The sequence below is a fragment of the Tympanuchus pallidicinctus genome, unplaced genomic scaffold, assembly GCF_026119805.1.
Source record: "Tympanuchus pallidicinctus isolate F22 unplaced genomic scaffold, pur_lepc_1.0 scaffold5, whole genome shotgun sequence".
Classification (NCBI taxonomy): Eukaryota; Metazoa; Chordata; class Aves; order Galliformes; family Phasianidae; genus Tympanuchus; species Tympanuchus pallidicinctus.
In genome coordinates, this window is record NW_026294769.1 from 57,308,287 (window position 1) to 57,321,828 (window position 13,542).

At 41.5% G+C, this 13,542-nt stretch overlaps 1 protein-coding gene across 4 annotated transcripts in view; it reads right to left on the reverse strand.

Moving 5' to 3' along the window:
• The window catches only part of DPYS (dihydropyrimidinase), a 31,012-nt gene extending 20,136 nt beyond the window's left edge, over positions 1–10,876 (reverse strand). For 2 of the 4 annotated variants that reach the window (XM_052703947.1, XM_052703945.1), the window contains exons 1-4: positions 10,522–10,876; positions 7,192–7,350; positions 5,548–5,727; positions 4,852–5,041 (exon numbers count right to left, since the gene is read on the reverse strand). In XM_052703947.1, coding sequence (XP_052559907.1) covers positions 4,852–5,041; positions 5,548–5,727; positions 7,192–7,350; positions 10,522–10,776 — 784 coding nt within the window. In that variant the 5' untranslated portion in view covers positions 10,777–10,876. The remainder of the gene's footprint in view (positions 1–4,851; positions 5,042–5,547; positions 5,728–7,191; positions 7,351–10,521) is intronic. The other 2 variants (XM_052703944.1, XM_052703948.1) reach the window with 2 other exon arrangements.
• Positions 10,877–13,542: the final 2,666 nt, after the last annotated feature.

A 13,542-nucleotide genomic window follows, 5' to 3' on the forward strand; every position in this document is an offset into this window, starting at 1 on the left:
CTGCATTAGTTAATCTATCTACAGCCTGGACCTGAGCTGTCCTGCATGAGCTATCTAAAAAGTCTGGATTTTCAACTGCATTCTTGTGCTCTGCATCAGCTTGAGAGTCTGTACACTCACAAACATGTCCTTCCTCTCAGTAACATCTGACCTAGTCTGTAGCTGATGGTGTGAGGTATGGGATTTTTGTAAGTCTAAGCATGCTTCTTTTAATTGAATAAGTATATATTCTGGAACAGTCCACTGAGATGACTATGTACAGTTCTCAAAAAGAGATGTGGCTTTTGACCCCCTCAAATTGAGAACCAGTGAATGATTGCTTCTGTAAATAGGTTGGTAGGAACCAAAAAAGAATAAGATGGTAGTTTGAGCTCTTCCTCTCCAACACAGTCAAAATATGTAGAAATCTTGGATTTTCTGTTGAATTCAGCAGCACTATGGCTATTGCTGGTGTACATGAAAAACATGCTACTATAGGCTGGAGACTTCCCTTGGTAACAGGTACGGCTGGAGATGAGAGCATACAGTGGACTTCTGCATGGAGGGAAGGAGAGAGAAAAACTGTCACTCATAAAATTTCCCTGAAGTTTGTTACTCTCATGTATTCGAGTATTCTTAGTATTCTTTTACAACCGGGATGGCTGGTGTTAGCCTTTAAGATTTAAGCCTTAAATCAATGGAATTATGCTTTCTTTCTTCAGAAAATTGGATCAGGCCTTCAGTTTCTAACTCTAAAAACAATGTTCATCTAAAAGATAGACAAAGATGAACTGGGCTCTTATACTTTTGACCAGAAAAATCACCATCCCTTAGAATCTGAAAAGCATCCCAAAGAATCTGAAAACCACACTGATATCATGCCATCACCCAAAATATACATTTTCTCTCTGAATACGTATCTCAGTGAAGATAAGTCTATCCCTTTTTCGGTTGTGTGATGGAACAGCAAAGAATGTCAGTATTCCTCCAGTGTAGGCTGAGAGGAATATGCACTCACACAAAGTACTTCATGCTAAATATTTAGTAAGAAACATGAAAAATTTCACTAGCAGAAAGCTAGTATCAAAGGATGGAGAAATCATCTTGAAAAGGTGAATAAACTGTGTTAAAGTATTTTCAATGCCTTGGAGTTTCCCTCCCTATGTGTAAGAGTTTTTCAGCTTTCATATTAGAGTGGTTTTAACTTCTCCAGGTTGAATATACTTCAAATATTTGGCTTTTTACAGAATCACAGAGTGGCCGAGGCTGGAACGAACCCTTAGAGCCATCAAGTCCCACCACTGTTCAACCAGGGACACCCAGAGCAGGGGGCCCAGGTCCATGTCTAGGAGAAGACTCCATAGCCTACAGGCAACAACCTGTGTCAGTGCTCCAGCACCCACACATCATAGCAGAGCTGCCTGGTGCACAGAAGGAGCCTCCTGTCTTCCAGTTTGTGCCCACTGCATCTTGTTTTGGTACTGCACACCACTGAAAGGATCCTAGTTCCACCTTCACACTGCATCCTCTCTTCAGGTATTTCAGGTATTTATAGATATTGAGATCCCCATATGTATAGATACTGATGAGATCTCAGGGAGGATCAGTTGCTCCAAGTTCAGCAGGCCCAGCTCTCTCAACCTCTCCCCACAGAGGTGCTCCAGACCCTTCAGCACCTTGGTGGCCCTCTGGTGGATTCTCTCTCCAGTATGTCCAAATGCCTCTTATACTAAAGGGTCCAGAATTGGATTCAGTTCTCCAGATATGGTCTCATAAGAGCCTAGCAGAGGGGAAGAATCATCGCCCTCCACCTTCTGGCAATTCTTCTCCAGTTTTATTTACATCATTTATACAGTGCTTCACAAATCTAAGTATTTTTGTCTGGAACTCTTCATTTTGCAAAATCACTTTTAGTTGAGGAATGAAAAATAATACTTACTGAAATTAACAACAACAGTAGATATCTAATTGCCAGAATTTACACAGACCAGTCTCTCTAAAACCTGCAGCTGTTATACCAATCTTTGTAGTACGTTAGTGCTCTTCAGTAATTTCTTAATCAATGCTAGATTTCTTTCTCCTAAGATACATACTTCAATGAAAGCAGAAATTAATTATGAAAAAATGTGTTATATTGTGATGCATAAAGACAAGCATTTTGACAATTATGAACACAGGAAGCTACAAAATGCAATTTGCACAACAATAAGCATAAGTAATACCAATTTATTCTTTTTACACTCTGAAGCAGCGTACTGTGATAAAGCCATTTATCATACTGGCACTGCAGTCTATCCCTACAACATATGTCAGACAGTATTTTACAGAATTTACTGACGACATTGATTTGTACTTGATTAGTGTGTTAAAAACAACACCTCTTCTCTTAGGTCTTTTACATTCACAGCCAGTGTTTTCTCTTTAATCTGAGTATTTTAACTGTTGTTACAGCTTCTTGTAGTTAACTTTGACATAAATGTCAGTGTTATGCCTATGCCTATGAATGTACAAATAACAGCACACTGATGGATAGAATTCACATCACCAGCAGCACTGTCATCTAGTGGAGAAATTTAATATAGCACAGTACAAAAAACATGCTACTAAAAAATATGTTGGTAAGATTTTTTATAAACCTGAATTACAGAAAAGTCTTACTAGAAGTCATAATCAATACATATTCCACATAAACATTTCAATTTACTTTTGCACACTGATGTCAGGCTGATTTTGGTTGTATTTTTGTCCAAGGTCTCAAACTGTGCATTTTGATATTAATAATACATGCCACTAGTGTAAAGTCGAATTCAAGAAATGAGGAAACAAATCTTTATGCATTTCACATTAGGTGAGATGAAAAGATAACAAGGACAGAAAATCCATAAGAATTCAGGCCCTTCAAATCGTGGGCTTCAGTCTTATCCCTTCCACTGATATAATGTCCCCACAGTGCCATGCTTCCACAGGCACTTACAGAAGAACACGTGCAACAACCTAATTCCTGCAACCTGCAGGCAGCTTTTAGTCTGCCCAACAGATGGCCAAGAGCATCAGTCAGTTCTGGCAGGCCAGAACAGATTATGAACCTTGTAGTGCATGAACTAAGAAACCCTTCTCTGGAGTGAATTTAAACTTTTGGACACTGTCAACATCACCCTGACTTCTAAGTGCCCAGTAAATACATGTCCTCATCATGTAACACCACTGTCTGTACAAATATGGCATTGTCACTGTTGCACAATTTCTCATCTAAGTAGCTGATATAGGCTTGAAAATTATAGAATCCTAGAAACATTAAGTTGGAAAAACCTGTTAAGATCACCTAGCCCAATCCTCAGTCCATCAGCACCATGCCCACTAAACCATGTCCCTAAGTGCTGCGTCTACCCTTCTCTTGAAAATGCTCCATGGACAGTGACTCAGTGACTCCACCATTGCTCTGGGCAGCCTATTCCAATTTCTTATCACTCTTCTGAGAATAATTTTTTCCTAATGTCCAACCTGAACCTTCCCTCACACAACTTAAGCCCACTATACCTCATCCTATCACTAGTCACCTGTGAAAAGAGGTTGACCCCCGCCTTTCTACAACCTCCTTCAGGTACTTGCAGTGCAATGAAGTCTCCCCTGAGCCTCCTCTTCTCCAGACAAAACAATCCCAGTTTCCTCAGCTGTTGCTCATAAGATTTGTGCTCCATATCCTTCATCAGCTTCAGTGACATTCTTTGGACATACCCCATAGCCTCAAGGTTTTTCCTGTAGTGATAGGCCCAAAACTGAACATAGTTAAGTATTCAAGATGTGGCCTCACTAGGGGTGATCACCTCCCTGCTACTGCTGACTGAACTATTTCTGATACAAGCCAGGATGTCATTAGCCTTCTTGGTCACCTGGGCACATGGGTGGCTCATGTTCAGCCAGCTGCTGACTGTAACTCAATGAAGGAGAATAGAAACATACCCATTACCTCAGGCTGGTCACAGTACACTCCCCCAATACCTGAACCTGACCTCTATTCCCAAAAACTCTGCTCAAGTGATAACTACCAGTGGCAATTGCGATAGCTGTATCCAACTTAAGTAGATGACCAGAAATTGCAGCCATGATGGATGCAACGGTTCCATCATCTAGCTCAAAGTGGTGTGGGAAACATAACACAATATAGCAAAGGGTTGATTTGCACAGTGCACCCACCTCACCACAGGGCTGGTCAGTGTCTTGACTCAAGCCAAATTTGGAAGACACTAATATTGTTGGTATACAAACATGACTATGAGTTAATCATCTTATCCCATAGATAGTGAGCAGCCTGTTGAGCCCTCTTGCACAGTAGCTGGCTGCAAAACAGTATCTCCCTTTGAGCAGTGACACCTCTTGAGGTTATGCTTGCAGCAGATTCCTTATGCCTGGATACCAAGAGATTCCTTGCCTCAACAGATCTTCAGTAAGTGACTTATAGCCTGTAAGCTATGTAAGCTTCACTGAGATGACTGTATCTTAAATTGACTGTGCACATAACATTCTTTAGACATAAATTAGTGACCATGTCTAGGACAATGAGGAGATTCAGTTGCATCTAAGCTCCTTACTTCTTTTTGTAACATCACATTGTTTTTAATGCAGTGCTGTTCTGGCTACCTCTTCAACTGTGAAGATCTAGCATGAAGGAGAAAAAGGCTATTCTGGGGAGAAGGGAAAGTCTCAACCTCAGTAACTGTCCTGTCACAGTTCTTAGCTCCACACACACAGTTTAAAGATCCCATTGCAAGGAGTTTACCTATGCTTTTAGGGTTAAGGCAGCCCTGCAGACTGAGACACTGATGACACTCCCTTCGATGCTATGGCCAAGCATAAAGTAATTAGGACTTTTACCTTCATTTCGTGCATTGGTTATCATCCTTGCTGAAGACTTACTCATCACATGGACTACATAAAGGGGGCAGTTTATGGTATTTGCTATGATAATTGCTCTATGCGTAGCTTCAGCTTCCACATCTTCACTATGTGACAAAGCATGACCCTCAGGACCAGTTATCCCCATTGCCAGCAACTTCTTCGTGTTCTGGACATAAAAACATTGAAGAGTCAGTTTAAGTGAAACCATGGTATTGTGAACATACAGTCTGCCAAATGGATCCTAAACCAGACAACTGCAGTAAGTTTGCGAAGGAACAAGTTAGTTACAATACTATCTTTCTCAGGGAATTTATTATTGTGCTACATAGGGTCAGGCATCATACACCTGACATGCAAATATCTGACCAAGAACTTCCCCTTCAACCAACCTCAGACTTTGCCTGATGCTTTATTTATCAGCCAAGTATACATTGCAAGTACATGTGTTATATGGAAAGTATAACTCTAATTGTGACAGAACCATTTGCTTCCCATCTGTATTAAACCCAGTATTCCAGGTTAAAATATTTACGCCCATCACAAACATCCTTTGGGATGTAGTTCTTCGGTTCCTTGGAGTTTAAATAGGGGAAAAAAGCTTTTCTCTAGAGTGTTTAGATAACAGGACAAGTTATATTTCTGACTTTGATGGACAAAATATCAAATGCCCACCTGTGCTATTAGCTCCCCATTCTCCGCATGAACTTGAGCAATTGTTCCAAGTTCCTTACAGCAGGAGAAAGCTGAGTACAATTCATCATCACTAAGCATGTATAAATCTTTATAGGCCATAAACATCTTGAAGGAATTGACACCTCTGTCTTGAACAAGACTTTTCATTTCCTCCTTCACCTGAAAGACAGTTAGCAATTCTCACAAAACAACAATACAAAATTTTACCTGTTAACTTTCTACAAGGAAATTGGTATGAACCAACAGCCAGGCTTTATTCACCCATCAAAAATATGTTCAGTTCAAACAGCCCAAGTTATATATGTGTTGACTCCGTTTAACTCCAATACACATACTGGAAGGGATCTATTTTTAAGACAGTGAAGTAAAATTTTATTCCGCTGAAAACCTTATGTTGAAAATAATACCAAAATCTATGTATTCAACTTGTAACACTTACCCATTAACTAACTTAGAATCATAGAATGGCCTGGGTTGAAAAGGACCATGAAGATCATCTAGTTTCAACTCCCCTGCCATTGGGAGGGTCACCAACCACTAGAACTTGAGCTCTCCCTTCCCAGTAAAATGATGGTGACAGTACTTCTTGCATATTTGTGGTGCTATTACAATTTCCATGGGCTTCTTTAGAAAAATTAAAGCATTATAGTTCATCTTCTCTCTAGTAATCTGCTTGGATCTGCCCAAGAAAAGTGAAAGATTAATAAAAAATCAAAGACTTCTGTGTTGAAGCATGATCTTTACTGGAATTATCAAACAAATAAATGTCTGACACAAGACCCCAATCTGGCACAAATATGGAAGAAAAAAGCTAACCACTATGGGAAGGAACTCCACAGAATGTATAACTTTAATGAAGACTTTAAATCTTGAGGAGCGGATAGCAAATGAGAAGGGCATGGCTTATGTGTTCTGAAGGATAAAAATTAGAGGAAATACTTCATATTTTAAAATGAAATTTAATTAGTATATCCAGCTACTGATGAAAATTCTCTAAGGATCCAAAGTGGTCTTATATAATACAGGTCATGTTCAGATAGATGTCAAGATCTGAAACATTCATTTCCTTGGTAAAGATTTTAGGCAGTTAGCAAATTTTTATACAACAATGATGATCCTTCCTTACTTAGACTCCAAATTTTTTTCTAGGTAATCTCATGTTTCAGAAATTCTTGGCTCCAACTCTGCTTTTCTTTAAGGTGATATAAGCGCAGTTACTCAGGATCAAAATTCTTCCTTTGCAAATAAAGCTAACTGCCATATTTTTCATTCATGCCCTTATTAATACACCACCACAAACGCTACCCCAAGATTTAACAGGAACACAGATTACTGAGTGTTCAGACAGAAAAGGCAAAATTTATGCAAACACCTCCTGTCCTTCTGGCTGGTCTTGACATTGCACAGCCTGCTTCCCTTTCCCTTTCCATCAAATTCATGCAATATTATTCAAACATGTAGGTTATCTGCAGACTTTTTTTCTTTTCCCAAATACATATAAAGGTGTGGACTATTCCAGTTTGTACATACAAAAACATATTAACATTCATTGTCCTCCTGAGGACTAATTCCAGGCAGGTGTGGTACAAATTCATGGAACTGAAAAATGCCTGTTCTGTGTACCTTGTCGCTCCACCAGGTAACAGCCACATGCAGTGCATAATCACAGCAAACCTTAGGGTCTGCCCAGCTTTTCCATTTATTAAAAGCTTCAATAAGAGAGCAGCCTCTCTGAGGAATGGCAAAGTCAATGATCATAGTGGTGCCTCCTGCTACAGCAGCCTGAAAACAAAAAATTAATATTTAGTAATCAGTAAGAAAAATAATACAGTGTCTGCTATGTTCTCCGATTCCTTGTGCAGTGGATGAATTCACAGAGAAAGATGAGCAGCCTCAAACCCCAGCTAACTTGAGATATGCATTCTCAGAATCTATTTGGTTGAAAAAACAAACCTGTATGACACAAACAGACTAAGGGACAGAGACACAGTGGAATAAATACCATAACATTTCGTTTAAAAGTTCGCTGTAAAAATCACCAAACTCTTGTCTAACACCAAAAGGATTTTAAAAGTATTTTAAAAATTTTGTTGTTGTTGTTACCGGAGGGGTATAATTGAGAAAAACTGCATAGTAGATTCCCAAAATTGTTTATAAGCTATCTGCTATTAAATGTTTTATATATGCTAAGAAGATTCAAAGTGCTTTTTAACTGATTCACTGGTAGTCACTGCCAAAAACCAAATCCTAGACTACTGGAAATTGCCAGTAAGGTAATTTATTTGCTGCAATTTCTGGTCTATTCCAAGCTAGCCAGAGAAATTCTCTCTATTGCTCTGAACAACATCCCTCTGCATAACAGCTACAAGCTATTCAGATCAAAGTAAACACAGTTCATGCTGTATTACTCAGTTTCTAAATAAACCCATTTCTTCTTTCTCTAAATGACGCTTGTTTGACTTTGCCTTACTGAAGCTCACAGATCCTTCTAAACAAAGTTCTAATATTTCTTTCAATCAAGAAAAAATATTTGGCTTGACCCCATGCAGGTTAAGAATTTTTTTTTTAATGGGTTGTTGTGTTCTGTTCAAAGGACTGCCAATCAGAACTGAAACTGCAAATAAGTCAGTATATTTTGCAAACAAAAAGACGTTTGGAGAGTGACACCTTTTTGAATCAGTGATGAACACTAACTAAGGAAAAGTTTTTCAAACTATCAGTTTTTTTTTTTTTTTTTTTTTTTTTCCAACGAAATATCTTAGCTTCTTAATTGTTAATTGAGATTTAAAATTAAAGAATATTTTTAAGTTTGAAGGTAAAGAAATCCCACAGGTTCTACTCCAACCAAAGACTTTTCTTCCCAAAACATTTGTAAATGCCTTCTTTTATTCAACTGAATAGATAAGTCTTAGCTTATTATTACAGCAGTTGGAATGCAATTTTGCCTCTACGATTCTCCTGCCAAGATGCATGTTAGATGATGATCTTGGGTAAACAGCTCCGAACACTTCCCACACTTTAACCTGGGTCAAGATGGTCCACAATACTAACTTTGTGACCTCTGATCATTGGACTGGAGCTAAAGCCTCCTGCTGGCCACCAAAGTCACTGACTGGATGTCCTGTTCTGGATATGCAATCTGTGCTATTTGGACATCCTGTTCTCTAGATGCAGTTTGTGTTTTGGAGCTCCTGTGTCCACTGCCTCCAGTACAAATAATTATTGATAAACTTAAATGCTAATTCAAATAATTCCTTTTTTTTTTTTTTTTTTTTTTAACCTTTCCTAATTTGGGATTTCATAGCCTAGGCATCTACATTTGAATTAATCTGAATCTTTGGATCTCCTTAGTGTAACTGGAAACACCTTCAAAAATAAGGTCTTCAGAGAGAAATAAGGGATTGTTGCAAAAGTAGTTTAAAACCCCAAGACATTGAAGGATATATTCAAGTACTGTAAATTATACAAACTAAGTATTCCAGACATCTAATCCTGTAATGCATTCGGAAGAAATCTGATTTGTGAGACCTGTGTTTCTATCAGTTTATCACAAAAAGTAACGCAATGCCCAAAAACTGCTTGTGGAAGCCATTTTGATAACTAAAAAGCGTTTTGAGGCCCATATAAGAACAGATTCCCCCATTTCTACCAGAACTTATCTGCTGTGATGGGCAAAATAATTTTCATCAAGCTTGTGCATAATAATTACAACCTATTTAATAAGGCACCGTAATTTCCAAACACACAGAGAAGAACAGTTATTGTGCTTAAAGCTGCATGTAAAATATTTCCATTCCAAATAACAGCAGCACTGGAAACAAATGTGTGTGGAGTTGGGAGTAGTGACAGTTGTTATTGACAGAAACACGGCAGTAATTTAAGGATAACAGCTCATTTGTAGTTCTCCTGTCAATGGCATCATGGAGCAAGCAAGAAAAGAAATTTTCTGCTAAAGAAGAGGATCAAACTACGCAGGACTGCAAAGCTAAAAGGCTCTTAATAGTTGTGTGCTTACTGCATCCTACCACTTGTAAAAATGAGTTAATTTAACTTATTTCAGCTATCTTAAAGAGGCAAACTAGTATTTTTCACATTAGAAAACATCAGTGAAATCCACTTCTTTAGAAAGGTTTCACTGTTGCTTTCCCCTTTTTGGCAAACCACAGTTAAGCCATCTCATGGACAGGATGTAGCAGGCTCTCTGAGGATGCTGCCTCACAGACCAGCCACTTCACAGGGCAATGTCATCTCTTCTGTGGGCAAAGAATTTCAACTTGTACAGCAAAGCACTAAGTAGCTTACGAATTTCAGGGAGCTCTGTATGAGTATTTTTCTCTATAAAGACGATGCATTGCTACTACTAATAACTGATAACTGCTAATGCAAGTAATACAACGAGATCAGATGAAAATCTGAAAGAACTCCAAGTACATAAATGGGAGAAAAGAGATAATTTTAAGAAAGTGCATTTGAACTGGTATTTGAATTCTCACTGAGACAGTCTGGACAGAAGTGAATGACATGAAAAACTTGCATTCATGCTAACAGAGGAGAAAGATCAGGTTACCAAAGAAGTGCTCCCAGCACACTGGGGGAGTTGCACTGTTGCTTTAGTTAACCTTTGTTCTGAAAAGCATGAAGCCCATACTCCAAGGTGAGTTGCACTCGGCATGGCGACAGCCAGGGTAAATGACCATTCTTAACACTTGCCACTGGCAGCCAGCAAAGTCTTTGAAGGAACCCAAAGAACATGCTAGTGGGATGCACCTTTGGGCATCCTGACTGCTTATTACAGTGGCTGAACCAAGAAACAGCATAATTGCCTTTACTTGAGGAATGCTATTTTCTCTCCGTTAGCATTAATACCGCATAATCAGCAGACATGTTTCTTTCTGAGAAAGCTCAGATGCACAGAAAGAAAAGCGTATGTGCACAGTGGTCACATGCACCCACCTTTGTTCCTGTATAGAAGTCATCTTTTGATGTGGTGCCCATGAAAGGGAATTGCAAGTGCGTGTGTGTATCGATGCCCCCAGGGATCACCAGCTTGTTGGTCGCATCCAGCACGGTGAGGCCACTGGGAGGCTTGGGATTTAGGTTTGGTCCCACATCCTGCACCACTCCTTCTTCCACATACACATCAGCCTCCACAGATTGGTCATCATTCACAACTCTTCCGCCCTTGATCAGAAGCCTCTGCTTTGGCATGGGGGGCTGGAAGACAGGGAATGAGGACTCGGCTCAGAAAATTGCTTTTTGCTCAGCCTACCCTTGCTGTGTTATCTGCAAATGACCCTAAACACACACAAAGTGGGGATCTTTAAACAGGAATTGAGCCTGTGGCCTTCGGCAGCTCCACCCACAGTCTTTGGGGAAGCACCAATGACTGAGGGAGTGCAGTGATCCGAAGCACACAGCCTGCCTCTGGCCAAGAGCCTTGCTTCTGGGCATTTCTGCTGTTTCTTCTTTACCTAGAGATAGGAACCAGGCTTTCAGGGCAGTCCAGCTGTGTTCTCATGGTGCTCACTCCAGACCTGCCCTTTGCACTGTGCATTTTATAACATGCTGGGCAGCTGTAGAAATCTGGCTGTTCGCAGGTCTGGATGCCCAAAGCCGAGCTGAGCTCTGCAGTGGCACTGAGGAAGCCAAGGGTGCCACGAGCTCTCCATGACAGCAGTCGGGGAGCCTGTGGGTGCTCCGAGGGACCAAGCTTTGCACTCACAGGTCTGCGTGCAGGGGCTGCCCAAATCCCCTCCAGGGGGCACAGGCTATGCGCGGTCTCTCCCAGCCTGCGTCCTGGAAGACACTTTGGGGAAAAGTGCGCTACCTGGGGTCCAGGTCCCTTCCCCCAGATACCACTACTCAGCGGAACAGAGCGGCCGTTGGCTGGGGCAGGGTACCCTGCGGGCTTTTCTGGGCGCTGCCGAGGCCTCCTCTCACCTCAGGCGGCGGAGGCGTCTGGCCATAGTCAAAGGACCACATGAAAACGATCTTCCTGCAGCTGTTGCCCTGCGCCATCATCGTGCCCGCTGCCCCGCCTCCTGCGCTGCGCTGCCCCCGCCCGCTGCCCCGCGCCCCCAACGCGCTCTGTTCCCGCACAACGGCCGGGGCGCCCCACCCTGCCCGGCGCGGCCACGCGGGCGGCAGCGGCCGAGGGCGGCACTCATCGGCCTGGCCCGGCTGCGGAGAGAGCCGCGGGGACGGGAGGCGGGGGAGCTGGGGGAGGGTTTGGGAGAAGAGCCGTCGGGAGCCCTCTGGGAAGGGCGGACTCGGCCTGGAGAGAGAGATGGGAAGGTAACAGCAAGGGGGCTAGAAAACGATCTGAAAACTTGGACTAAAATAAAAGGGGAGAATCACGGTTATTTATAAATACTGTTACTACTTTATAATCTGCTTTGCTTTCCAGCTCCTGCTTTGTGCAGACAGGCGCTGCCTACACCACTGGAGCATTCTGTGCCCTTTGGTTCAGCTGGCACCCCTCCTGTCCTCAGCACAGGGTTCTGCTGTATGATTAGCCAGAGGAGGAAGGGGGAAGACAGACCCTGGAGGAGGTTGAATTGTGGTACTTCAAGGCAGGAGCTGTTAATATTAGAATGACAGTAGAAAAAAGGCCCGGACAGGCACTGGAATGGGATAGCAGGGATGCACTTTGGATCTCTGCTGCTGCTGAAACAGCAAACCCGTTTTTCCTACGCACAGATGGGCAACTAAATACTGACTGCAAGGGGCCTGAGGTGGATGCCTCTCAGTTACAAAAGTCTTGCCTTGTGTAAACAAAGTGACGTTTGTCATGCAAGGAGAGAGGGCTGCAAAGGTTCATTGCTTGCATGCTAGTAGGTTGCAGCGGTCAAACTCCCAGGTACGCCCCAATGAATATTGAATGACTATGTCAACAAGTTAAGTATTTATTGGCATAACTTCATCCTGAGTGTCCCAACTCAGTGCCCAAATCACCAACTGAAAATAGTCACTTTCTATTTCTCCTTTGCCAATGAATATTTAGTGATTTCTAGAAAATGAGTTTCCGCATGGCAGACCTGGATAATCATCTTCATTGCTCTGGGGCTAGTGATAGTGGTGCTATCTCTGCTTTGCTCAAATCCTTATTCCAAATGGAGCCAAGGGAGATTTGAAGTCAGGCCCACCACATCACATCACTCTATGGTAAGCTTCAGGACATTCGGTTTCCTTTTTTTGTGTGCTTCGTGCAGGAATTAGCTGACATAAGTTAAGACACCTAAAGGCACGGAGTAGCATGGATCCAAAGCCTACTTTTCCCTTTTTCTGAAAGGCATCGGTTTTGAGCTCCACTTCCCCTCCTGAGATTTCTTCCTGGCTTGTTTAGGCTTTGTGGATCACGCTCTTCAGTATCTAAATCTGTAACTTCAAGCCCAGCTCAGAGCTGCAGATCATCCCACAAACTGGCAAGGTAATTGAGAGTGAAGGCCTTAATGCTGCTGTGCATAAGAAAACTGGATCTATCCCACAGGTCATTTTAAGCACATTAAATAGATAATGACATTCTGTCTAAGCAGTTCTTTTATTTAGTCCATTTGGACAAACAAGATAATCTCACATCAACGGCATTTATGGAAATTTGGTAAATATTTAATATTTGAGAGCTCATCTGTCTCTGGGCAGAATGGTCTCAAATATCACTTGTGAGATAGAAATAATTCCTATAGTACTGCAGAAAGACAACTGGCCCCATATTCTTAGTTACTGCTGAGAACTTGATGCTGCAAGGAGGAGGTCCTGATTGACACTGTAACCTTCACTGACCCACAGAACATGTTACTCTTTCTGCCCTTCTCTTTGCATAGTTTAAAACAAATATTTATTCTGTAATCAGTGGATGTCTGTGCACTACACAGAGAGGTTTTCCGTTAAGTAATGTTTACTCACCCTGAAATACTACGTGGTAGGTTTCTCATATAAGAGACATGGCAGAAATCCATTAATTGCAACCTTGAA